The sequence below is a fragment of the Leguminivora glycinivorella genome, chromosome 10 (assembly GCF_023078275.1).
Source record: "Leguminivora glycinivorella isolate SPB_JAAS2020 chromosome 10, LegGlyc_1.1, whole genome shotgun sequence".
Taxonomy (NCBI): Eukaryota; Metazoa; Arthropoda; class Insecta; order Lepidoptera; family Tortricidae; genus Leguminivora; species Leguminivora glycinivorella.
Genome location: NC_062980.1, coordinates 3,088,713 through 3,115,871, shown reverse-complemented (window position 1 = coordinate 3,115,871; position 27,159 = coordinate 3,088,713). Strand labels below are relative to the sequence as shown.

The 27,159-nt window shown below is 42.8% G+C and overlaps 1 protein-coding gene across 2 annotated transcripts; it reads right to left on the bottom strand.

The window, feature by feature from the left end:
* Positions 1–1,611: 1,611 nt before the first annotated feature.
* LOC125230662 (valine--tRNA ligase) lies at positions 1,612–26,903 on the bottom strand. Of its 2 annotated transcripts, XM_048135891.1 has the most exons (19): positions 26,664–26,903; positions 26,275–26,442; positions 24,270–24,403; positions 23,094–23,252; positions 22,403–22,664; positions 21,758–21,888; positions 20,769–20,866; positions 19,386–19,510; positions 13,150–13,295; positions 11,693–11,885; positions 10,648–10,731; positions 9,712–9,906; positions 9,164–9,270; positions 8,280–8,507; positions 5,637–5,778; positions 4,715–4,885; positions 2,897–3,091; positions 2,378–2,662; positions 1,612–2,288 (listed from the first exon to the last, which is right to left on the bottom strand). In XM_048135891.1, the coding sequence occupies exons 1-19, from the start codon at positions 26,826–26,828 to the stop codon at positions 2,073–2,075; spliced, it is 3,204 nt and encodes a 1,067-aa protein (XP_047991848.1). In that variant the 5' UTR covers positions 26,829–26,903; the 3' UTR covers positions 1,612–2,072. The 2 variants fall into 2 exon arrangements, with proteins under 2 accessions (XP_047991848.1, XP_047991849.1); XM_048135892.1 differs by lacking the exon at positions 10,648–10,731 and having other exon boundaries at positions 26,664–26,902.
* Positions 26,904–27,159: the final 256 nt, after the last annotated feature.

The following is a 27,159-nucleotide window of genomic DNA, read 5'->3' as shown; positions in this document are numbered from 1 at the left end:
CACGAAACCCGAGTTCCCCTAGAAATAGCCAGGGTTCAGCATCAGCTCTACCTTGGTTACTGCTCACTCAAGTACTCATCAAAACAAGTCCGATGACGAAAACAGTGCTTTCCTATGTTAAACCAAACCCGCGTTCCCCTGGGAAAAGCCAGGGTTCAGCATCAGCTCTATCTTAGAAACTGCTCACCCAATTAACTCATCAAGGCGAGTTGGATGACGAAAACGGCTTATTTTTATGTTGGCAATTAACGTTTTCAATGTGTAATGATAAATAATGATAATGGTTAATTGTATTGATTTTCGGCCAACACTGTATATTTACATGCATACATACATATTTATATTCATACATACATACCTACATACATTCATACATACCTACATACATTCATACGTACGAACATACATACTGGTCTACGGGCGACGATGATCATTTACCATCAGGCGATCCGTCAGTCCCTTGTCTCCCAGTTCATTAAAAATAATTTCTAGCTGTGTTCTACTTCTATCCAACGAAAACATGTTTCGTTGCAAAATTAAAAATGGGGCGCATAGTGCGGAGTGGCAACAGCGCATTTTCCTTCCTGTTCTTACACTAGCTTAGATTCATAATCCTGTCTCTTTCACGCAAGGCTCGACTACGCTTTAACAAAAGGGAAAGCCTTATAAATAGCGCTTAAAATAAGGGTAACCCTTATTAAAGGCTTGCAAGCCGTATCGGATAGCGGTAAGCCAATGCACAGGGCTAGCTTTATTGTTTTGCTAAGTTTTTTGTAAGGGCTAGTCAAATGAATGGGCTTGCAGTTCGAAAGGGAGAGTCTCTCGATTGGGTCGTCCTTACGTTAGGGATTCCCAATGAAAGGCTTGTAGCGCGGAAGGGGTTGTCCGGTCCCTGATTTTAGCTTCCGATTTGGTTGCTTTTGCTAGCTCACTTGTGAATTTCCGCTATAAGTTTTTATGCATTTTTAATCGTGTCTGTACGTACTGAACTGATGGTTTATATTTAAATAAGTGAAAATCTTATACTATTAAACGAGCAATTCTTGTATATTTATTTATTTATTTATATATACAGACGATCTCGGAAACCGCTCTAACGATTTCGCTGAAATTTGTTATGTGGGGGTTTTTGGGGGTGAAAAATCGATCTAGCGTAGCCTTACATCCCGGAAAACGCGAATTTTCGAGTATTTCTTTCGCGTTTGTAAACGCGCGCGCATCGATTCCGCTTAGCTCAGTCGTACGAGGTCGGTCTAATGTACGCAGATAGATCGTAGGTGTCAGGGTTTCGAATCCCGGCCAGAAATTAAGTTTTTGTTTTTTGTATTTATAACAGTTTTTTTATCTAAAGACGTGATATATTAAAATAGAACCGAGCGAAGCTCGGTCGCCCAGATATTGTATCTTAAATAGCTAAGTTGGCGGCGATTTTGATAGCATCGACTTATTTTTGAGAAGTATTATTTTAAAGTATTCATTTATTGTAAATAATCTGCGCTATAAAATTAGCTGAAAACTTAGTTTATTTTGACTCTAGCAGATATTGTTTTCGTATTTTATCTTAAATCTTACAACTAAAGCTGAGCCTTTAGAAAATTAAAAACTTTATAAAAAAAGCGATATTTTATTGCAAAAACAAAATAAATAAATAAACAGATGTAACAATCTTCCGCTTACGCTAGCATATTTTTACAATCCAGAACATTTGTGAAAATAAATCAAACAAATTGTCAATTTGATAACTCAATATACAAACATCTTTACCTATGGTATCAGTATCACTAGTCATCAGACGAATACTTTTCGTGACCTTAGGAACTAGTCCATATGAAAAAGAGTAAGCGATGAGCTATCGGCGATAGAAAAGAACAAAAGATAGTCGCCCCCGTGTAAATAAAAGAGATGCGATGATAGCGCGAGCGAGTTATAGTTCGCCGCCGAGCGATGAACTATAAATAACTCGCTCTCTCTTCGTTTTTATTGCCGATAGCTCATCGCTTTTGGTGGGACCAGTGCCTAATGCTTAAAGCACAAGGTTTTATTGGTTAGCAAATTGTCTATCTAGTCTCTTCTTACATGAGTTTCAAAGTTTCTATAGCGGCCTGTAACCTCGCGATTTCTCCTTGGGACTGGGCGAGTTTCTCACTGTTGCCTTTCTGGACGTCAGCGGGGACCTTGGTAGCGTAGTCGTCGGCGGCCATGGCTTGGGATAGCTTGGTGATGGTTTGAGACAGGGTGTCCTTCTTCTTTTCTAGTTTGGTTATCTCCTTTTGAGGGTCGATAAGGCCCTGTAAAAAATAAGAGTCAAAACCATTTTTCCGATTGGTTAATTTGTTCAGTGTTTTAATTAAAGAGAAAAAAAGTACGGAATACCAACCTTAAGCACAAGATGTACTTCGATCTTATCCGACACAGTCAATATCGAACAGCCAACCGGCGGGTTCTCCTCCGACAATTCACTATTCGCCAGGCTTTGTAGGTTCTTGAACAGTCCCTTTAGTTCTGCTACTTTGAGTTCGGGACTCAACACGAGGTGAGCGGTGGTTTTTTGCTTGTTGGTGAGGTTATACTCGGCGCGGGTTGAGCGGATGAGGTGCACCATTTTGAGGACGATGTCCACGTCAGATTCTAGGTCTTCTGAGCGCCAGGGCGCGTCGGATTCCTGAAAAAAGAATTATTTATACGGATCGTGAAGGCGACGAAGCTGGAATTATTGTCGTGGGTGCAATGGCTGATTTAAAGTCAGATTAAAGGAGGTCATAAGCTGGGTGCATCATAAGTGAGTCTTTCACAAGTCCTATAAATAACCCGGTATCCTAAATCGTCATTATACAAACCACTAAGGAACTATTGATGAAAAATATTGAAATAAGTATGAGATTTTATTTTAACTTACAGTAGGATAACTAGCCACGCAGATGGATTCGCAGCTCCTATCCTTCCTGGGCAGCCTCTGGTACAGATCCTCGGTGAGGAAAGGCATGAAGGGGCTGATCAGCTTGAGGCCGTAGTCCAAGGTTGTGTGGAGAGTGCGCCAGGCGGCTTCCTTCTGGCTGTCTGTGCCGGACGCGAACACGGGTTTTAGGTATTCCTGGGAAGAACATGAAACGTATTATTGTAACCCTATACCTATTCAGGTAGAATGGATCGGATCAGGAATGAGTATATTAGGGGAAGTTTGAAAGTTGCGCCTATAACGGAAAAGATGAGGAGTGGCAGGTTGGCGTGGTACGGTCATGTAATGAGAAGGGATGAATGTCATATAGGCAAAAGAATGTTGGAGATGAAGGTTGATGGATGGAGAGGTAGGGGTAAACCCAAACAACGCTGGATGGATTGTGTAAAAGAGGATATGAAGAAGAAAGATGTGAGTGTTCAGATGACGAAAGATAGAGGAGAATGGAAGAGGAAGACGTGTTGTACCGACCCCGCATAACGTGGGATAAGGGTAGGAGGAAGAAGAAGATACCTATTCAGGTTATTCATGTATTATTTTGGTAAATTAATAGCCAGGTCCACACAGAGCAAGGCAATGTGCTCGCGCGGCAAACGTTCAATGTAGTCACAACCGAGGCAGGTTGCTCGGCCGAGCAAAACGAACGCACTGACTCGGCCGAGGCACGTCTATATCACAGTATAAGGACGACTCAGTAATAATTCTTCTAACAAATTTTGCACTGCGCGGTTTGTCCTTGAGTAGCGCTCGCACGCAGCGAGGTGCAGAGAGTACATGCGGAACCGGATGATGCCGGTCGCGTCAGTACGCGCCGCGCTGCGTGGCGCTGCCAAGGTCACGCGCGGCGCGCGCGAGAGGCCAATACCGGTCGCGGGAGATTCACTATCGAGTCGTCCTTATACTGTGTCTATATAGCACTTTTGCCATGCTAGATATTTCGCGTCGCGATGTGCCTCGGTCTGTGTGGACCTGGCCTGGGGCCCATTTCTCGAATGATATTAGTCTAATAATATTAGCGTATTCTCATGGCAACCCATATGATTTGACAGTTTGTGGACTAATAATGTTAGTCTAATATCGTTCGAAAAATGGGCCCCTGGCTTATCACTTATACGATTGCTTTCTACGTTTTAGCAGGGGCGGCTCACTCCGCGATTCTATCGCCGCGCTACAAGTACATGCTGGCGGCCGCGAGTTCGCGGCCTAATCAGGGGTGGCGCGCGTTCTCACGGAACGCACGTTCGCACTTTCTATTGTTTCATTACGTAGCGAGTTATTTTCAAGGTTCATATACGATGTCCACATGTGGAATGGCTAGTAATGCTTAGTTAAATAGACATCATTAATAAAATATGACAATCTTAAACTGATCTTATTGATTAAGTCCAACGGAAAAGTTCAATAAGGCTTGTGATGCTGAAGGCTGTAACAAAAATATATAAATACTGTATATATACCTAGAAAGTACCCAAGACTTGAATATATGTATAGTATAACTATTTATGTGAGAATCAATGCGTTTTAAACCATAGGCAACCCTATCCTCCGACGCTGCGCACGTGCGGCTCGTTTCTTTCTTAGAATTTTGTAGGCATTTAAAAAGGCGGCATTTCGTGAACATCAAAGCAGTGGGCCTTCTGTACTTGTACTATTATATATTCTGTGGTTTTAGGTGCGCATTCTTTCGTGAATAGGTACCAACTTTGATGAAAAAAAAAACGTATAGTTTTTTCTCGAAATGTAGAATTGTTTCCATACCAAGTACACATCACAGAGGTCATACAGCCACAGGTTATAGCAGTGTGTGGTTGCGGACGGGAAGTCGTAGTTTTGGAAGCCGGCGTTCACTTTGCTGGCCGCTAGCGCCACGCGGGACAACATCCAGCGGTCCATTGGCGCTAGGGTGCTGGGTAGCGTGGGTGGGAACACCTGGGAAAAATAGTACATGTTTTAACACTAGAATATGTCGTTGTCCAAAAAGATGTTGTAAACAAAATATGACGTCAACCTTAGATGCGGTTCATAGATGTGAATGTGAATAAAGTACTTTTTTTTAATAATTATTGTTTTAGTAATTATTATTATATTATTACTACTTCAAGGTTAATAAACTGTAAGGTGGACCGAATTTGTTTCTCAGTGGGACCCACGGAACAATAGACAGTGTTGATCAAGGTTTAGGCAGATCAAAAAGAAGATGGCCGACTGATGGACGACTTGGTCGCATTCTACTCAAAATGGTTAAGACAGTTACAGTGCCAACTAAACGAGGCATTGGCAATTGTGGTAACCAGACATTATTCCGGGGAAGTCTATAAACAATTTTCACTTACTTCAAAAACATCATCCTTATAGTTACCCTACCTCGAACACGGCGTCCTTGGGGAAGTACATGAGCGCGAACTTGGCGGTGTTCCACAGCTTGTTGCAGAAGAAGCGGTAGCCCTGCACGCGCTGCACGTCCAAGTTCAGATTGCTGCCTTGCCTCACAGGGCGACCCTGCCAATAGTTTATTACAGTACCTCGAACACGGCGTTCTTGGGGAAGTACATGAGCGCGAACTTGGCGGTGTTCCACAGCTTGTTGCAGAAGAAACGGTAGCCCTGCACGCGCTGAACGTCCTAGTTCAGATTGCTGCCTTGCCTCACAGGGCGACCCTGCCAATACTTAGTTACCCTACCTCGAACACGGCGTCCTTGGGGAAGTACATGAGCGCGAACTTGGCGGTGTTCCACAGCTTGTTGCAGAAGAAGCGGTAGCCCTGCACGCGCTGCACGTCCAGGTTCAGGTCGCGGCCTTGCGTCATCGCGCACAGGGCGAACCTGCGAACAAGGGTAGCGTTACAGATGTTGCACTTAGTATGGGTTTATACAGGATAAAATAAAAAGATCCATTCAAACTGCGGAATGCTGAAATCGCGAAAACAAAAATCGGCTGTTCCATAGAAATGTCGGCATCATGACAGTCGAAATGTATGAAACAGCCAATTTTTAGGGTTCCGTAGTCAACTAGGAACCCTTATAGTTTCGCCATGTCTGTCCGTCCGTCCGTCCGTCCGTCCGCGGATAATCTCAGTAACCGTAAGCACTAGAAAGCTGAAATTTGGTACCAATATGTATATCAATCACGCCAACAAAGTGCAAAAATAAAAAATGAAAAAAAATGTTTTATTATGGTACCCCCCCCCCCCCCTACATGTAAACTGGGGGCTGATATTTTTTTTCATTACAACCCCAACGTGTGATATATTGTTGGATAGGTATTTAAAAATGAATAAGGGTTTACTAAGATCGTTTTTTGATAATATTAATATTTTCGGAAATAATCGCTCCTAAAGGAAAAAAAAGTGCGTCCCCCCCCTCTAACTTTTGAACCATATGTTTAAAAAATATGAAAAAAATCACAAAAGTAGAACTTTATAAAGACTTTCTAGGAAAATTATTTTGAACTTGATAGGTTAAGTAGCTTTTGAGAAAAATACGGAAAACTACGGAACCCTACACTGAGCGTGGCCCGACACGCTCTTGGCCGGTTTTTTACGATATCAGCATTGGTCCCATCATAAAAGTTGTTCATTATGACCTCAAAAGCCACTATGCAATAGTATTTTATACAATCGTGATATAATACAAAGCTTTTCAGTCGAGTACCATGTTTAGGCCACGAAGCTTGCTGAGTGGCCTAATAGTACGGTACGAGAGTGAAAAGCTTAATTATATGACTATTGTATACAATACTTTTTCTACGAGTCATCATCTTCATCATCAATGGACGGAAATATCATCATTCATGCAAGTTAAAATTAATGTTAATAGAGTCGTTCACCGTTGTATCAACATCGAATTACCTAGCAACCAATTGTTTGTAATAACCGTCTCTGATTGGCCGATAACGCGACAGATAAAAAAAAATGTGTTTCAGATGCAGGAAAATTTGCCAGGTATCGCAAATTAGTATAGAAATTGTATGAAGTTCTATTTTTGAAATTATTACAGTTAACTAAAGTCAACTATAATGAGCTTATTATAATTGAGTCGAAACTGGCATAGAGTATCCAACACTGAAAAGTTAGCACTTATAGTTTAGTCTGTGGTGGCCTAATTGACAGATTACAGTCGACAAGTAGAAAAAGTGCTTTTTATTTCACCGTGGAGAATGTGTGCCTACGCGATATTTCACGAGATAAATAACTATGTGTGTGACATTAACCAATGAAATGGTGTGTCTGACTGTATACTAAAACAATTTCAACAAAAAATACTATTAAAGATTCGTTTATCCCAATAGCGCCATTTCTTGTCGCGCTCAGAGTCAGCGCTTACTAAGAGGAGTTTAGTTACAGTTGTTGCAGCAACATGGTTTTATAGAATCCCTGAAACTAGAACACGACCACTGCTTACCTCAACGCATCAGTTCCATACTCCGGTATCTCATTAGGATAGTCCTGTTTCCGTCCCGGTTTAGCTCTCTCTATCTCTTTCGGGTCCAGATTGGACCCCAGCAGTTGGTTGTCAAGGTCACTCCAAGTACTCTCTACGTCCACGAAATCAATGACATTGATAATACACTGCACTTAGGGAACACCTGGAAATCCAGAAGTTCCAGACTAAACCTGCTTACCTCAAAGCATCTGTTCCGCACTCAGGAATTTCATTAGAACAGTCCTGCTTCTGTCTCGCTTTAGCAGCTCTCTCTATCTCTTTCGGGTCCAGGTTGGACTCCAGCAGTTGTTTGCACAGCTCTTCCAGGGTCACTCCGCGTACTACGTTCACGGGGTCAATTACATTGATAATGCTCTATTTCATTCGTTTTATTACATTGTATTTAGGGCACACCTGGAAATTCAGAAGTTCCAGAATAAACCTGCTTACCTCAACGCATCAGTGCCGCACTCAGGGATTCCATTAGGATAGTCCTGTTTCTGTCCCGGTTTAGCTCTCTCTATCTCTTTCTGGTCCAGGTTGGACTCCAGCAGTTGTTTGTGCAGCTCTTCCAGGGTCACTGCGCTTACCACGACCACAGGGACATTTACATTGTTACACAAGCAAGCCGAGCTAACAGCTGGAAATCCAGAAGTTCCAGAATGAACCTGCTTACCTCAAAGCATCTGTCCCGCACTCCGGTATACCATTAGGATAGTCTTGTTTCTGTCCCGCCTTAGCTCTCTCTATCTCCTTCGGGTCCAAGTTGGACTCCAGCAGTTGTTTATGCAGCTCTTCCAGGGTCACTGCGCTTACCACGACCACAGGGACATTTACATTGTTACACAAGCAAGCCGAGCTAACAGCTGGAAATCCAGAAGTTCCAGAATGAACCTGCTTACCTCAAAGCATCTGTCCCGCACTCAGGAATCCCATTAGGATAGTCTTGTTTCTGTCCCGCCTTAGCTCTCTCTATCTCCTTCGGGTCCAAGTTGGACTCCAGCAGTTGTTTGTGCAGCTCTTCTAACGTCACTCCGCGTACTACGTCCACGGGATCGATCACGTTGCCGAGAGACTTGGACATCTTGCGGCCGTGGGCGTCGCGGACCATGGGATGCAGGTAGATTTCTCTGTTGAAGAAAATATTGTTAGATCATATTATTATTTGTTTATCTTTTCCATATCTCGGGACCATGGGGTCCCGGACCTTTGGGAGGCATGCGTGGGGCCGAAGCCAACAGCACAGAGGCCCTTTAAGACATTTAAATCTAAAGGCAAAATTGGGAGCCTGTTATGTCCCACTGCTGGGCAAAGGCCTCCCCCCTCTTTTTCCAATCTTCCTGATCTCGGGCAGTTTCGGGCCAATTATTAAGGAAGCAATCCAAGTCGTCCCGCCATCGCCGGCGGGGTCTGCCAGATGCTAACGCCTAACGCGAAGGCCGGGTTGCCACTCTGTGGCAATCTTAGCCCATAGCTCACTCGGCATGCGGCAGACGTGTCCAGCCCAGTCCCACTTTAGCTTGGCCGCTTTCCGAGCCACATCGACAATCAAATCAATCAAATCGATCATATCAAATTCATTTTATTTTAGTTACCAAAGTAACGTACGTAATCATCAGTACTGATGGGCCAGTTAGTAGTGAAGTAATTCACGTCTATATTGAATGATTAGGTTTGACCAACATGGTCTATGGTTTCTTTAGTAATGGATAGGGATCATTGATCATAATTATTTTTTTCTTACCCTAAAGATTTTTCTCAAAGGATAAGACTTCCAGGTACTTACTTGAAGGGCAGTTTGCCCATAAGTCTCTGTCCAAAGAATACCATTCGCGCCACCCAGAAGAACAGGATGTCGTGACCAGTTTCAAGAAGAGCTCCAGGGTAGAACGCCTGAGGAATGATACAAACACTATGAAAATATCCAAAAAGCTTCACAAAAAACACAACATGAAAAGTATATCGATAAAGGAGCTAGTTGAGGTGACATTATCTAACTCGAAGTTTCGAAACTGATGTTGCAAATCCTACAGAAGAAGTGTCACCCTTTAAGTTGTTTTTGTTTCCAAAGTTATGATTTTGGTACTTGACAGATCCTATCCTGACCGTACTGAATCTACTTTTTAACAAAAGATACATACATACAATCACGCCTGTATCCCATAAAGGGGTAGGCAGAACACATGAAACTACTAAAGCTTCAGTGCCACTCTTGGCAAATAAGGGGTTGAAAGAAAACTGTGACATTGCAGTGACAGGTTGCCAGCCTCTCGCCTAGGCCATAATTTAACCCAATTTAACAAAAGATATGAAGAGAAAAGACAAAGATCTCACCTGTAAATCCTCAGTTTGTTCAGGCCAGCCAAATATCGCGAAGGGGAACAGTCCGGAAGAGAACCAAGTGTCTAGCACATCTTCATCTCGCACAAGTTTGACGTCCGAGGGCGGCACGTTGTATTTGGCTGACGCTTTCTTTAGCGCGTCTTCTTCTGTGTGTGCCGATACCCAGAGTTCTTCGCTGGCTTGTGTCTGTGGGAAAATAATGAGTTAGATAGCGTTTTGGCAATATCATAAATTATGTTTCCGTACACTGCTATTGCTTTTGATATTAGATAAACAGTTAATACGAAAAAAAAAATGGTACAATTAAATAAGGATTGGTTCACATTCTCGCAGTAATGAGAAAGATAACACTTGAAAAATAATGAACAAACCATGCTGCAAAAGAAAACAATAACACAAAACAGAAAATGTTTAGATAATTAAAAAACAGAATTACAAAAATGTGGTGGTGTTTATCAGATGTTCGATTTGATATTTTTGCAAAAGAATATTAAGGATTAATTATTAAATGTTAGAAATGGCAGCTTTACACAAAATTTAGGTTATTAGTTGTAATGTAAGAAAGAGAAGATTTAACGGTTTTTATTCCGTATGATCCATGTGACATTTTTTTTTATCTCACTCAACATTTAAGTTTCCTAGTCTCAAAATTGAACAAAGCCACTGTAGGTTAATAAGAGCCTCCCGACAGTAGCGTCTTTTGAGCTATGACACCTTGTCAGCGATAGAAAATGGAGTTTCTCCGCAGTCGTGTCAAGTCTTCTGTCACCATTAAATCGTTCGTCAAATTTTATCGTATGGGATATTCTATAGACTTCTGCTGTGTGACGTTGATGTGTATGTTATCTATGGTTGATACAACTAGCCCTAAGTGTGGAATAGCCATGAGTAAGTACACATGCATTTGGATGACGACACTAAACATACGGTGTGCTTGCGCGAGCGGATGCGCGCGCTCTTCTTGCGTCCGGAGCGCGTGCGGCGCCGCCGCGGCGCAGCCTTCGCCGTCTCCTTGCAGCGTTAAACAACACACCTATTAAATGGTTGGTTATAATTGCTGCCAGATTAAGGCAGAGATCATTTATAAACTTAACATTATTGCAAGCGAAGTAACAATGATCATCTCTTGGCCAATGGGCCAGACACAAATCGTGTCAACCGTTAAATTGTACATGCCTCATTTTCTACATTTTATCAAGGGTTTGATTAGTTTAATTAAATAACTCTGAATGTGGCAATGGCAACATTACGCGGCAGGTTAGACTACAATGTCTCCAGCACAGCTGTCTTAAATTACATCAATAACACCCCTCATTCAGTAGCACCATGTTTTCATTAACCAAGTTTTAACCTCCAAATGCTGGAATATTATGCCTCCACCATGGTTGCCTACTAATGCACCAATCACAGCCCTTCACACAGTGGTATCAAGTTTTCACTATTCCAGAATCTACCTCCGAATGCTGGAACACTATGCCACCACCACGGTCGCCTACAAATGTACCAATCATGGAATCCCATCACCCAAGCCAACTTTTTATTGCGTATTTACGTCTGAATGTGGCAACGTGACACAATATGCTGGAATACGATGCCCCCACCATAGCTGCCTGGAGATGCACTAATCGCAGATGCCCTATCCAGTTGTACCATGTTTTCACTAACCAAGTGTTTACCTCCTAATGCTGGATGGAATACTATACCCCCGCCACAGTTGCCACTGCCAACCAAGTTGTCATTAACCAACTAGTTACCTCTGAATGTGGCAGTGTCACACGGTATGCTGGAATACGATGCGATGAGCCCACCACAGCTGTCTGGAGATGCACCAATCGCGGATGCCATATCCAGTTGGTATCATGTTTTCATTAACCGAGTGTTTACCTTCGAATGCTGGAATACTATACCCCCGCTACGGTTGCCTAACAAATGCATCAATCAAAAGCCAAGTTTTCATTAATTAATTATTTACCTCTGAATGTGGCAGGGTCACGCGGTATGCTGGAATGCGATGCCCCCACCACAGCTGCCTGGAGATGCACCAGTCGCGGATGCCCTCCATCCAGTGGTACCAGGTTTTCTCGTGCGCGTCGGGGATGATCTTGAGCTCGCCGGTTTTGACTGCCTTGATGGCTTCGGCGGCCATTTTGTCGCAGCGGATGTACCTAGTAAGAAAAATAGGTTTAGATTCATCATGCTTTGTGCTCAGCTTCCAATATTTCCAAATAGCTAAATTTAGCTTCTCTTCTAGGGTTAAATAGACATACTCGTATTATACACATAAAAGTGGTTGAATAATAGTGTTTATCTCTTTCTGCTATGCATACTTCATATAGTTAACTTATACCTAATCTAATTTCACGAAGAATGGAAATTTGATCGTACGAGTGTCACCTGTATTTGTATTCAGTCAAAGTATGTCAAGAGTCTCCATTTTATTGGCTAAACGGTGATACATTTTTTCCGTTATTACACTATGACGTTGAGTTATACGGGTGTGTAATGAATGTAATGATTGGTATAACTTTTTTTGGTATAGTAACATTTGATATAACAACATTTGGTATATATTTAAAGGATATAATCACTCATTTGACATAATTAACATTTGGTATAACCACAAAATATCTTTTTTTTTTTATACTACGTCGGTGGCAAACAAGTATACGGCCCGCCTGATGTAAAGCGGTCACCGTAACCTATGGACGCCTGCAACTCAAACAGCAATCTACTTTTATTTTGTATAATCTTTATTTCGTATAACACTTATTTATAATAACCGTTATATGGTATAACTATCTATTGATATACGACTAGTATTATATAACTAGCAAACAGTATAAAACATTTCATGAATTAATTTTATTCTTTTTTGAAGGGATTACAGTTCTAACCTAACCTACTTTTCTGATAGCAGTACATATGTTTAAGGGTCACAGTTCTAACCTAACCTAACCTATTTTTCTGGTAGCAGCGCGTAGTGTGTAGGGATCGCAGTTCTAACCTAATTTACTTTTCTGGTAAATGATGGATTTAATTTATTGTACAATTTTTTTGTTATACAATTTATTTACTATAGGAAATAACCATTATACTCAAAGTATGTTATGATAAATGTTATTCGAAAAAATGATCATTATATTAAATAAGAATTATACAATTTGTTACTATATTATTTGTTGTTATATGTTTTAATAATTATATCAAATGGTCGTTATAACGACTAAAAATATATCAAAAAAAGTTATATCGATCGATACGCACCCGAGTTATACATGTAACCACAGAACACGCCTACGATATATACCGGTGGACAATGAATTTAATAATGTAAACATTCTGAAACATGAAAAAAAATGGACCAGTCACATTTGCCCCCCAGTCAATATTTGCCCCGCTGTACCTTAAGTAAAAATAAATAGAACTCACCACTGTGGCTTGAGCATGGGCTCCACCACATCCTTGGAGCGACTGCAGAGCGGTACCACCATAGCGTGGTCCTTGGTTTCCTTGTAAAGCTTCAAGCTGTCTAAAGTCTTGATGATGCTGCGACGGACGTCGAAGCGTTTCATGCCCTGAGGGATTTGGACTTTATTTGTTTAAATTTTACAACACAAGTTACAAAAAAAACTGGCAAGGAGGATGGGGGACTTCACTGTATTTTTTTTTGTCATAGAGTTTCTATTGTCCCAGAGCGGTAAGAACCTCTTTTTGACACATGACAACGTCCACAAAACGTAAACTCGCGCAACCTAATGAAATTTTAAATAAAATCCTGTAATAATATTTAAAAAAATCAAGTACTCAAAACCAATATTTCGCTTACTTTAAACATAATCTAACACATGTTACATTTTTGCGGATCTTCGTTAGAGAGTATTTTACGATATTAATTTATCACGTAGGATTTACTTATTATGTCATTTATCAATCATTTTTATTATTTGTGCCGTTTGTATATCCGAGGTCTTTATAGAGAGTACGTCGTAGACGTCGCATCGGACCGATAGATGGCGCCATCGTTCGTTGTAAGTCGCTCCGGCGTCACACCGCCGCGATGTTGGTAGTCCCGTTTTTCCCCACCTGCAACACAAGGCCCCCCCGCGCCCCGACCCGCCACCAGCCACCCTCATTGTTTCGTCGAACGCCGAAGTGACCGGTTGTCGCGTATTCCGTTCGAACATTTTTACAGCATGGTGTCTCGAAATTAAGCTTTTAGTTTCTATTTCCTTGTTATTTCTGGTCAAACCAGAGTTATTCGTGTTTTTATTTAAAAAGTGGCTTATAACGTTTCGGAATTATGAAATTTTTCAATTTCAATTTCATCCGTCAATTCTTTCTTCCCTTTTAATTTACGCTCGTTCGTTTTGAATAATGAGATATATTATGCCTCGCTAGCGATCATTATTCGTCTTTCGAGGTTCTCACTATAGAAATGAACGAGCGGTGCTTTATGATTCTACCCACTTTTTTGTAAGAAAGTTCCATGCTTCAAAAATCGTTACCGTTAATCAGTTTTCTTTTTAAATTATTCGCATTTCCGAGACTAAAGTAGGAAGTGTTATCCGCGTATTAAAAGTTTCGCGCGAGAATATAAGCGGTAATGTAGGTAAGTTGCTCCGCCGGGGACCACGTGCTCCGGGGACCACGTGCTTCGCGACCGCGTGCTGCGCGACCTGCGGGCTGCGGCGGCGGCGGCGGCGGCGGCGGGCGCGGTGGAGGAATACCGCGCTCCAAGGAGGTTTGAATTTCTCCGACGAATGGGTGAGCAGATTCATATTATTTTAGAAAGAACATGTTCGGTTTCCGATTCGGTGCGGAGGCCCCAAGCCACGTGTCGGCGCCGAAACTTACTGTAGCGCTGCGATAGCGCCGCTGACCGCGGCAGTGTTGTCCGCCGCGTCGGCGCCGCCGAGGTTGCGTAGAAGTTGCCTCCTCGTTAACGATGGCCATCTCTGCGGTGCCGCCGAAACGTTGTGGCCGCCGCATAGGCGTCGCATGCGACGCTGTAAGTATGTCTGCTGCTGCCCCGACGCGAGCGCCGTGCCGTTAGTGATCAGTCGTCAATACGCAGGCTACCAGCGCGGCCACCTTCTGCCCCCGCCACAACGCCGCGAGCCTGCTGAAGCTGTCCACCAGTATCGCTGGCCGCCACGCTTATGCTGGCGCCTCGATGGTGATGCAGAGCGTTCGTCTGCCGTGACAACGCCGCGATCCTGCTGAAGCTGTCCACCAGTATCGCTGGCCGCCACGCTTATGCTGGCGCCTCGATGGTGATGCAGAGCGTTCGTCTGCCGTGACAACGCCGCGATCCTGCTGAAGCTGTCCACCAGTATCGCTGGCCGCCACGCTTATGCTGGCGCCTCGATGGTGATGCAGAGCGTTCGTCTGCCGTGACAACGCCGCGATCCTGCTGAAGCTGTCCACCAGTATCGCTGGCCGCCACGCTTATGCTGGCGCCTCGATGGTGATGCAGAGCGTTCGTCTGCCGTGACAACGCCGCGATCCTGCTGAAGCGGTCCACCAGTATCGCTGGCCGCCACGCTTATGCTGGCGCCTCGATGGTGATGCAGAGCGTACGTCTGCCTTGACAACGCCGCGAGCCTGCTGAAGCTGTCTACCAATATCGCTGGCCGCCACGCTTATGCTGGCGCCTCGATGGTGATGCAGAGCGTTCGTCTGCCGTGACAACGCCGCGATCTTGCTGACTGTCCACCTGCTGTAGCTGTCCACCAGTATCGCTGGCCGCCACGCTTATGCTGGCGCCTCGATGGTAATGCAGCGAGCTCATCTGCCGTGACAACGCCGCGATCCTGCTGAAGCTGTCCACCAGTATCGCTGGCCGCCACGCTTATGCTGGCGCCTCGATGGTGATGTAGAGCGTTCATATGCCGTGACAACGACGCGACCCTGCCGAAGCTGTCCACCAGTATTGCTGGCCGCCACGTTTATGCTGGCGCCTCAGTGGTGATGCAGAGCGTAATACTGTTAACCGCTGCACAGGCGTCGCAATCCTTCTGCTGCGTCTGCCGTGACAACGCCGCAAGCTACTTGAAGTTTTCCACCGGTATCGTCGGCCGACACGCTGATGCTGGCGCCTTGATGTCGCCTCGATCGCACGAGGTAAGATTTCAGACGCGGCGACCTTCATCGCGCCACCGAGCGCAATACTGCGGCTGCCGCGAAGGCGTCGCTAATTTTCCTGCCGCGTTTGCCGTGACGACGCCGCGAACTCTGTTGATGCTGTTCACCGATGTAGCTGACTGCCACGCTGGCGCCGGTGCCTCCCGCGCTGACGGCGGCGACCTCGAGAAGGCCACCGAGCACGATACTGCGTGACGCGACAGGGCATCGAGACGCCTTTCGAGCTGACGCCGGCCGTCTCAATCTGACCGCCGAACATAACAGCGTCTGCTGCAGTGACAAGCTGGTAAGATTGCTGATGTGGGCCCTTGGTGCTGCTAGCCGCCACGCTGATAACGCCCGTCGCGCCTAAGATGTCACGCTCACCGCGAACACTGTCTTCCCCTACAATGGTGCCACGACCACGACTATCCAGGCTCCGTCTGCTACGGTATCGTTGCAGACTCTGTTGCTGACCAGGCTGATACTACCCTCCAATGTGACGCCGGGCGCCGCTATCAGCTGATATCCCGTACACTATGGTATCCACTCTTCTCTTTCTCTCTCTTGGTTTGGACACCCATAGTTGAACGAGGTAAGACGTCAATAACCGGACGAGGAGCCGCACTGCTGCGAGGGTGTCCTGACGATGTTCGCGAGCTATCTAATCGGAGAGGCGCCTCGCGAGAAGACCCTGTGATTCCTGTACATCGCTCATTGTGTAGGTCAAAGACATCGTAAAGGTTTGCGGAATTAAAAAAAAAAAAAATCTCTTTCAGAATGTCCAGATCTGAATTCGAGCCAGCGTCCTGCATCCTGAGCGTGCAACTGTTTACCGGGTGGACACCAAAACCGATCGGTAATCTGGCCGCGGGGGTTCCAAGTACACGACGATTTCCCGGAGGCTTGTGGCGCCCCCTGTCCATTCGAGAGATTAACTTATTCGCCGAGCCTCTAATAAACAAATTGGGAAAAATAAACCCGCTTCGCCTTAGTGAACTTGAGATTCCAGCTCAAAGCGAAAGGGGCCAGGAACTCAGGAGGACTTCAGTAGTTATCATCTGGCTCGACTATACTGAATTAATATAGTGCTTGATTCGATCGTAGAACCTGATTTCATCAATTTCACAACTTTCGTAGTCTAAAGAGGAAGGTTGCACCGCTGCAGTTTCCAGCATTACCTCGTACAGCTGCCGATAGCTGTAGGCCAATCGCCCCTGTTTTGCTTGCATCTGCAGCCCGATAAGACCTTCAATAATCGGAACATTGTACGAAGTAAAGCTCTTCCGATGGAAAATAATCTTCAACAGGCGGTGGCGCTGGCGACTGAAGTGACATGCAGCCGGATTAAGGTTCGCATAGCACTATATGCTATGCACAGTTCGGTTGTATGTTATGTTATGCTGTACGATGGCAGGACTACATCTCTTCTGTTACGAGTAACTACGACAGTAACTGCTGACTCCAACAGACTGTCGTACGAGGTCAGTATGCACCCCCTGGGAGCCAAGTAAGTGACCTTCGGTGACCTCGCCTTCTTCTGCTTCGCCCGTCATCGTACCTCTTCGTCTGCGAGAGCCCTGCATTACGCCGTACAACGGTACGTATTAAGCCTCCGCCACACATAAAGCGCATTCCGCTTCGCTAACGCCACGCTATCAGCGCGCTGAATGCGCGTGCATTCCGCTCGCGTCCCGCGCGCGTTGCGCTCGCAATCGGCGCTCGTTAGTTCCCGCTAGCGCCCACTGGGCGCAACGCCAGCGTTTGTGCGGTGCACCGCCATTATTGCGCTCCGCCTACGCTCTTAAAGCGCGCATGTGTAGCGGTGTTTTAATTGACCCCTTGACCTGCTACCACGACGTGTTCAGCAACCACCAGCGATGCGACACGGACGTCTCCACCTCTCAGTCTACTCTGTCGACCTTCATTGCACGAAGTAGAAATCCGTCGCATCGGGTTTTGGATTAGGTAATGGATTACCCTAAGAGTCAATGACTGACTTAAAGAAATCGACTGATACCTCCGTCCAGTGTAGTAGCAATCGACAGCGTTCGTACTTTTCATCTTCTAGGCTAGTTTTACCGAGCGATCGGTATCCTCAAATGCCCTCACTAAAAAGAGTTCAGAGTTCAGGAGTCTCGCTTGCAACCGCGCTCGCTTGACGCGAAATAGTCTGATCGAAAATACCAGTATTGTAACAAATAGCCCTTGGGCGCGTGCGCGTGAGTGATGACCTTTTTCTGTGTTTGATATGGACGTAAGACGTTGGACTTTAAATAGTCATATCAAAGCTAATATTGATTTAGATAATTTTTACGAAGGGTTGACAAAAGCAGTATCAATTACGTTACCCTGCTACAGTACAGATAGTTACACTACTTTTACAGTTAATTTCCACACTTTGTGTCTGAAATTGGGTTTATAACCTGATAAAATAACGTGTCTGTTAATAATAATAGTGTATCTAAGGTTTTTGTATCTTGTTCAAGTCAGCCTCGCCTACATCTTTTTTGGTTTTGATCTGCGATGTATAATAATGTCATTTCTCTAACTATTCGTTGACTAAAGCTAAACGTCATCACGAAAATCTCTTTAGGCGTTTCTGGCGCCGAGATATTCGTTGATCGAAGGCTATTTCGACTGATACATCTGTCAAATCGGTTCAACAACTGATTCACTTATTCTTCTATGCTATGCCAATAGGGCTACCAAAGGCTTGCGCGCAAGCTGACTCGCCACCAGGAGATAATAAACAGGTCTCTATAAAGACCTCGGATATACAAACGGCACAAATAATATAAAAATTTTACCTTCCAATAAAATTGTTATTATTTTGCCTGGTATATCCGAGGTCTGAGTGATGCCTTCCTGGTAGGCTTAATATACCGTCGGCACTTCTCCTCAACAATGAGGGTGGCTGGTGGCGGGTCGGGGCGCGGGGGGGGCCTTGTGTTGCAGGTGGGGAAAAACGGGACTACCAACATCGCGGCGGTGTGACGCCGGAGCGACTTACAACGAACGATGGCGCCATCTATCGGTCCGATGCGACGTCTACGACGTACTCTCTATAAAGACCTCGGATATACCAGGCAAAATAATAACAATTTTATTGGAAGGTAAAATTTTTATATTTTTAAACTAGTGCTGTGGCAGTCTGTCATTTCGATTCAAATGACATTTCAGTAAGTTGACAGAAATCGTATATTTGTTTAAGCGCCTCCTTGTACACAGGGCCTAATCGATTCAACCAATTCGAAATTAATCGTTAGATTTGGCAAACGATACGTCTTAGCCACATCGCAACATACTTCAAAACAAATGTGTCAAAAATGTGAACTTACAAATCCGGGACAATAAGTAGTTAGGCTACGTTATTGTATCAAGAAAATAAGTAAATAATGCCGCAATATTTCGCTAGATGTCACTTTAATCAGCTGTTTCGCCATCCCCTCCTTTGGATAGTAAGGTATCCGGGACTGTCTGCTGCATTTTTTTTTGGATACTATGCTATCGTGGGACTGTCAAGTGGATAAGGCGCTTACCGAGAATGCACCGCAATTGTCAAGCGTGTGTCCTTCGTCATCAAAAATGGTTATGAAGGGCAGGTTGTGCCGTTTGCCGATCTCGTAATCGTTGGGGTCGTGAGCTGGAGTTATCTTCACAGCACCTGGACAAAACAGACTGTAATTATAGTGCGATATGTTCAACACGGGTATGTCTGACAATTCAGGCAGGCAATTATGGTCGCGCGATTGACGATAAAATATCAGGCCGTCCCTATCGCACTATTAGTAAGTGCGATAGGGACGGCCAGATGTTTTATCATTTATCGCGCGACCATAATTGCCTGCCTGAAGTGTCAGATAAGTTAGTACCTACGATGTTTGGTGTATTTAGGTTAGTTCATCGTAGATATAAGATCCTGTGAGTGTCCAATTGCAAAGGTAAACTTTGTAAGTAATGTTAGTATAATAACATTAAGGCCTGATTTAGACGGCGTGCGAACTCGCATGCGATTTTAGTTACATTGCGGGCTGTTGAGGTTAGATTAATTTTGCACAGCCATGAAATACCGCAATGTAATAAAACTCGTATGCGAGTTCTCGTACCGTCTAAATGGGGCCTAATAATGGCTAATAGTCATGCGAGAGCTAAAAGATGTTCTACTTTTAGTGTCTAATAAATAACCTAACCACAAAATTAAAATTTTGAAAATACCCCGACATAGTGGACCGATTTTCATAAAACATGGCTAAGAACACTGCCGACTAACTCAGCTTTCAACCAAAAAAAAAAAAAGATTAAATCTAAATCGGTTCATCCGTTCGGGAGCTACGATGCCACAGACAGACACACACACACAGACAGACAGACAAACAGACAGACCGATACGTCAAGCTTATAACACCCAGTCGTTTTTACGTCGGGGGTTAAAAACCAAATGAATGAACGCAAATTTTTGAGTCCGCGTGGAGCGGTGTGTGGTCTCTCATGTAAAGAAGTTTCAATTTCCTTTAACTATTCTAAGCTGCACGAAAACTGCAGCCGTTTCAATTCAATTCAAAATATCTTTATTCATGTAGGCCTAGTTACAAGCTCTTATGAATAGTTCATTACATATATATTATGATCTTAATCTAACCTAATTAGGCGTCATCCATATATTACGTCACAGTGTAAGGGGGGGGGGGGGGTCATACTAAATGTAACAATCCCTGTTAAAGGGATACAAAAAAGCGTGACATAGGAGGGGGGAGGGGTCCAAAAACCTGAAATTTGGTGTGACGTAATATGTGGATGATCCCTTATCAGAGCAATTTATTGTTGTAATTATTGTTCATAATAATATTGTTCATAATAATAATTTTAAAAGTTTAAAAACCGTACATGCAAAAAGAAACACTTATAAGTTACGCAAGACTTACCAGTTCCGAAGTTCATGTCGACGTATTCGTCCGCGATGACCGGCATCTTGCGTTTGCAGATCGGATGGATGAGATGCTTTCCTACCAAGTGCTTGTACCTGGGAATGGAATGAATCAGATAGTTAGACTAGTAGTTAACTGTGGTATGTTCTCAAAGATTATGTATGAATTTCCTCGACTTAAAGACATGTAATATGCCTTGCTTGCTTCTTATTTTCCTATTCCTTTAATTATTTATTGCACTACCACTGCCCTAAGGTTGTCTGGTAGAGATTGCTTACAGCGACAATACCGCCTGTTGCTACCTATATGTTTAATGTTATTCTGCTATTTGTAATCTGTTATCTTTGTGGTGCAATAAAGAATATTTACTTACTTACTTACTTGCTTGCCATGTTGTGTATATTGTACTCTTATCAGGAAGTATAATTGAAGGACGAATCGTGACTGGAAAATTGTCAGATATTTGGGTTGTTCTGTTTGCCCCTCACAATCTTAAAGAGAAAAGTTCTAAGGACTTCTCAGGATTCATATTATTTTAGATTAGACTAGCTTTTGCCCGCGGCTTCGCTCGCGTTAGAAAGAGACAAAAAGTAGCCTATGTCACTCTCCATCCCTTCAACTATCTTCACTTAAAAAATCACGTCAATTCGTCGCTCCGTTTTGCCGTGAAGGACGGACAAACAAACATTAGTATTAGTGCCGTAAAATTCTATAAAAGTTGAAACTAATGAGGAGACACACTGACATTTTATTCCCGCCAAGCGGCGCCCGAGCAAGTGCATAGGCATGTCACTGTCATTCATATGTGAGAGAGAGAAAAATATCTTCTTCTCACTCTCATGTATGAAATTCTTGGACTATAAGGTGGCGCCATTTGTCATAACCTTTGGAGTGTGCCTCCTCATTGTAATTAGTACCTAGTTATTTGCGGAACCTGAATTATAACTGTGTGGTTATTTCAACATACGTTTAATAAATTAAAATACCTATCATCATTGGGGTGCACAGCCACAGCGACGTCACCAAGCATGGTTTCCACACGAGTGGTGGCCACGATGATCTCGTCGTCCGACCCTTCCGCCTTATATGCGAAGTGTACCAGCACTCCAAACTCCACCTATGAAAAAATAGTGAGCATAATGCACTGTCCTTTTCAACTTTTAACATGTCTTTTCAGCATTGCTGTAAATCTGTAGATTAGGGGGTAACATTTCAACAGCAATTGATCTGATGGGGACCAAATCACAGCCTATCCTATTCGCACTAATACAACACTATTGTTGACAACCGGTTTGGCTCAGTTGGTAGTGACCCTGCCTGCTGAGCCGCGGTCCTGGGTTTGATCCCGGCAAGGACATTTATTTGTGTGATGATAACAGATATTTGTTCCTGAGTCATGGATGTTTTCTATGTATATCAGTGGCGGCTGGTGAAAATTTCTGCTAGGCAACACCAAAGCAAAAAGAAAGCTATACCTTAACATTAGGTACTTTAATAGTAATCAATTTTAGGCAAACCGGTGGGAATCGGCTTGTATGGACCAGCCGCTGCTAAGTATGTATTTATCTATTTAAGTACGTATATCGTCGCTTAGCACCCATAGTACAAGCTTTTCTTAGTTTGGGACGTACCTTCTGTTCATATCCTGGTATAGCCAACATAGTCCTTCCAGGCAACTCAACCTTATCCACCTCAATATCCGAGATAGCGCTCTTGAGCGTACAAGACCAGTTGACCAGCCTATTGGCTCGGTAAATGTCTCCAGCGTCATGTAATCTTATGAAGGCTTCGTTGACGGCGGTACACATGGAGGGGTCCATGGTGAAACGGGCTCGGGACCAGTCGAATGAGGAGCCTAGCGAGCGGAGTTGCTCGTAGATGCGGCCGCCTTTTCTGGAAAGAGATGGGGTTATTAAGTGGGTGATAGACGTACGGTATAAGTACGCGTACTTATGGCTCGACGACCTTTTGCGATCATGTGTCACTGCAAGTACGCGTACTTTAAAACTGCCGCTCATAGTCAAAGACGATCCAACTGGTTTGAAATCTTCAAGTACGCGTACGTGGTGTTTTTTTGATGTACGTGTACGCCACGCGTACGTGGTAAGTAATGGCGAGCATTGACAACTGAAATTTTGTTATTTGACGACGACGTCAAAGATATAACTGTACTATAGTTGTAAATAAATATTATAGGACATTCTTACAGATTGACTGAGTCCCACAGTAAGCATACTCAGACATCAGAAACAAAATATCCGTGCTCATCACACAAATAAATGCCCATACCAGGTTTCGAACCCTGGACCGCAGCTTACTTACTCATTCTTCCACTCCCAGATTCTCTTGATGAACTCCTCTCTACCCAAATCATGGCGAGTCTTCTTCTCTTCTCGCCACACTTTCTTCTCCACTACCACTTGAGTGGCGATGCCGGCGTGGTCGCAGCCGGGGTTCCAGAGTGTAGTGCGGCCATTCATCCTGGAAGTTATAGCATGTATTACATACTGGCTAAGCAGAAAAGCAACACTTAGGCAACCGTGCACACTCACACACATTTACATCTACATACATTACACCCAAACATTCTAAGACTTATTATGTTATTTAGTTTTTCATTATCGTCTAAATTGCATATAGTCCGTTTACTTGGTGCCGCCTAGTCCATTTTCTAGGCCTTACAGAAAACCAGCGTTGCGGAGTGTGTCATGTGGCCCATACCGTGACACCTAGCTGAGTAACTAGTTTTAGTTTAAGATAGTTATTGATATGTATTTTGTGCTAATAAATGCTTTTTCTTTCTTTCTTTCTTTATTATAAACCATGCTTTCAAACTGAACGCAAATATACCGCAAGAGAGAGCACACCGGGCGATAGGGGCTTCAACATTCTTACACACAAAACACTGAAGAATTTCAGTTCACATTTTGATAGCTTGCTGGCTGCTACCATCATGATTTTTATTGTCGACTTGTTATATTGTTTTAACAGAAGAAAGAACTTTAATGCACACTTAATCATTTACGAGAAATTAAACCCTGATTTCAATCATCTGGTAGACAGTACAAGTAGTATTATTTGTAATTTAAAGATACTGAAATCTTTAATTAATTACAGAAGAACATGAACATGAAGTTGATTTAGATTTAAGAATTAAAGAAGTTCTCTGACAGTAAAAAAAATTGTGTTTCTGTTTGTTTGCGAAGAATTGACGTGATTTTTTTAAGTGGAGATAGTTGAAGGGGCGAAGAGTGACATACTACTTTTTGACTCTTTCTAACGCGAGCGAAGCCGAATTTTCAGAAACTTTCCTCAATTTATGGAAATTGATACTTTCCATTTCCTAAATTTAAATTTTCTACATTTTATATGAACCTTTTATGAAATTTCCAAGAATCTTCAATGTTTTCGGAAAGTTTCCGCAACTTGCACCTTGCACATCAGTAAATATAATGCATAAAAGATAAAAGTATGAACTAAATGATTGGATCTACAAACCTGTGCCATCTAGTAATAGAGTCCTGCACAGCATTAGTGAGGGCGTGGCCGAGATGCAGGGAGCCGGTGACATTGGGAGGAGGAAACACCATCACAAATTTGCCTTTTGGGTTCGGCTCCAATATGGATTTTCTCTGGAAATTAAACATTTTTTAATAAAACTTGTGTATGCCTGAATTATTTGTATTCAGAAGTAACACAGAAGTGTTCTGAGCATACTATATTTATCTATTACAGTCTTTTTCGGGCTAGAACACAATTGATAAAAATTATAAAGCCACATTTATATAATAGAATAATAACACCATATATTTCTTTGCGTTAGTTGACGTTCCAAATACCAAAACCTTTTATAAATACTTAAAAAACAAAAATTCAATTAATAACATTAAACTATGAGAGACATCCAGTTCTTTAATTATATAGGTACCAAAATAAATAATAAACAAATTAAATAGACAATTTCAATAAATTATGCTTTACAAAGTTACCATATCAGGGTGTCCACTACTAAATCCAAAAAAAAATCCCTGACTTTTCCCTGACTTTCCATGACCATTTAAGAAAATTTCCCTGACCAAATTTTCATTCTATGATGATATTTTTAGCACGGTTGCAAAAAAACAGTTTTTTTTGTTTAAAAAAAAACCCGAAAAAAAGCATTTTTTTACGGTTCCGTTCCTCAAAAAGGAAAAACGGAACCCTTATAGGATCACTCGTGCGTCTGTCTGTCCGTCTGTTACAGCTAATTATTTTCTGGGATATGTTTGTTTTCTAAAGTACGAAATATAAAAATGTGCAAGGCAGTTCATACTTTTATATTTAACTATTTTCCTTTATGTTAACTATTAAACTTGGCTATACCAGTGCCGGCCCGTGCACTCTCAATTAGGGACATTAGGGTAAAGCGAGTTTGAGTTTCGGCGCCCTTGGTTATTGTATGTAAAAAAAAATCGCGAGCGCAGCGAGCGCGAAAATTTTTCCCCTTTTATACGTCCCGTAGTAGTTATTATGTACATAACTTAGCAAACAAAATGGAGTACCTAGTCTATCAGAGCATGCAGAGTCGGGAAAGTAGACTTGAAATGAAAACGAGATTTCGAGCATATAGTGAGCGCGAAGTATTGACTAAATTACAAAAATATGTAGAAATATGAAACGCGAGCGAAGCGAGCGCGAAATTTTTCTCTGTTGTCAGCGTCGGGATGCCCATTTAGGTGTTTTGCCACTACATGCCTTTAGGTTTCCAAGTGCTTCATCGTCACGCTTATTATCCTCCTATGCTCCTTTGACTAATACAAAATTGCGCCTCTATGTGACGTTTTGGGCCATTGGCTTTATGAGGAACTCCGCTTTGGATTGTCGGATCGGATAGATGCTTAGAATTTGGACAGCGACGTAACGTAACTTTGTCTTTGTCGTTTTCACGTCGCCCTAGCAAAAGCACCTACCTTATGAATGTTGTACATGGTGACATTGTGGTGCAACTTTCCAGTCAATCTCATCATCATCATCATCATTTCAGCCATTAATCGCCCAGTTAATTTAAATCACAATAACTGAATTTATACCCGATCCCCCTCGCCATTTTGGAATATGAGGGTGGGGCACGCAAAGTAAAAAAAATCTGGATTTTTCCGCATTTACGATTTTGCGCCGGATAAATTAAGGTCAAGCATGAAGATATCCCTCATTAGCAATCACTAGGATGGAGGCCAGGTACTATATTTGATATAAAAAGTCTAAAGAGACAATTCTAAGTTGCCTTAAAATCACTACCGGGAATCCATCTTTGCTGTCATGGATGTGGCCAACCCAGGAAATCTTATTATTTTTCAATACTTTTTCATTTTTTTTTCTTGGTGCCAAATTTTTCCCTGACCTCCAAATCATTTCCCTGACTTTCCCTGACTTTCCATGACCACTATGAGCTTCCCTGACTTTTCCCTGACTTTCCCTGACTTTCCAGAAAGTGGACACCCTGCATATTCATAACTTTACTTACCCCATATTCAGGCTTGAAGAAGCCCTGCTTCTCCCACCAGGAATACCAGGCAGCCTCCACGTATCTGGGGCTGTAAGCATCCGGCATAGGCCCAGTGAGGTCTTTCTTCTCACCAGGCGCTGTGTTGGCAGTATATACGGCAGCCTCTTTGGTTTCCTTCACCTTTTTCTAAAAATAAAATTGTCATTAACTTTAAGTACATGCTGACGCAACACAATGTACAATTTACTAATTTACTAGTGCAAGGCTATGCATGTACTTGTGGTTAGGGTACCACATCATTGTACTTTCACTTTATGTTCATAAGTTAACCAACCAAGAGTTATAACAAAAAGACGTTCTAAAATTGTTTATATTGAATAAGGTATATTGTATGGTAAAAAAATAACCTCAGGCTTATCTTTTTGCACAGCTGGCGCGGTGCTTTTTTTGTCCAACTTGGCTTTTAGTTTATCCAATTTTGCGGCTTTTTTCGCTTCCTTCTCCAACTGCTTAGCGGTCTTCTCTTGGGGTTGGTCTCCCGCTGAACCATTCTGAACCTCGTTGTCAGTCATGTTTTGTTATAAAATTAAACCTAAAAATTGTTCACTGATGATACACCACACTACACTACAATGAATACGAATACAAAAGACCTATCTGCGTGTAGCAGTAGGTGGGTGACGAAAAAGTGACACATTATTTGCTCTTCGTAGTACGCATGACGAGAATGTGAATTACAAAGATTATGTTTTCAAATAAAACATAGATGTTGTAAACACTCAAATATAATTCACGCAAATATCATTTAAAGTATATAAAATATTTTCTGGTTTTTACGTGTATTGTGTTGAAGGTATATAAATTAATAAATTTTTAACTTTCTCAGAAACGTATGAGTAGAAC

Coding starts and splice junctions, on each gene's coding strand:
- LOC125230662 (XM_048135891.1), bottom strand. CDS start 26,828: ATGACTGACAACGAGGTTCAGAATGGTTCAGCGGGAGACCAACCCCAA. Junction 8,508..9,163: donor ATGGGCAAACTGCCCTTCAA/GTAAGTACCTGG, acceptor TTTCTTCAACAG/AGAAATCTACCTGCATCCCA. Junction 5,779..8,279: donor TGCGGGACAGATGCTTTGAG/GTAAGCAGGTTC, acceptor CCTTGTTCGCAG/GTTCGCCCTGTGCGCGATGA.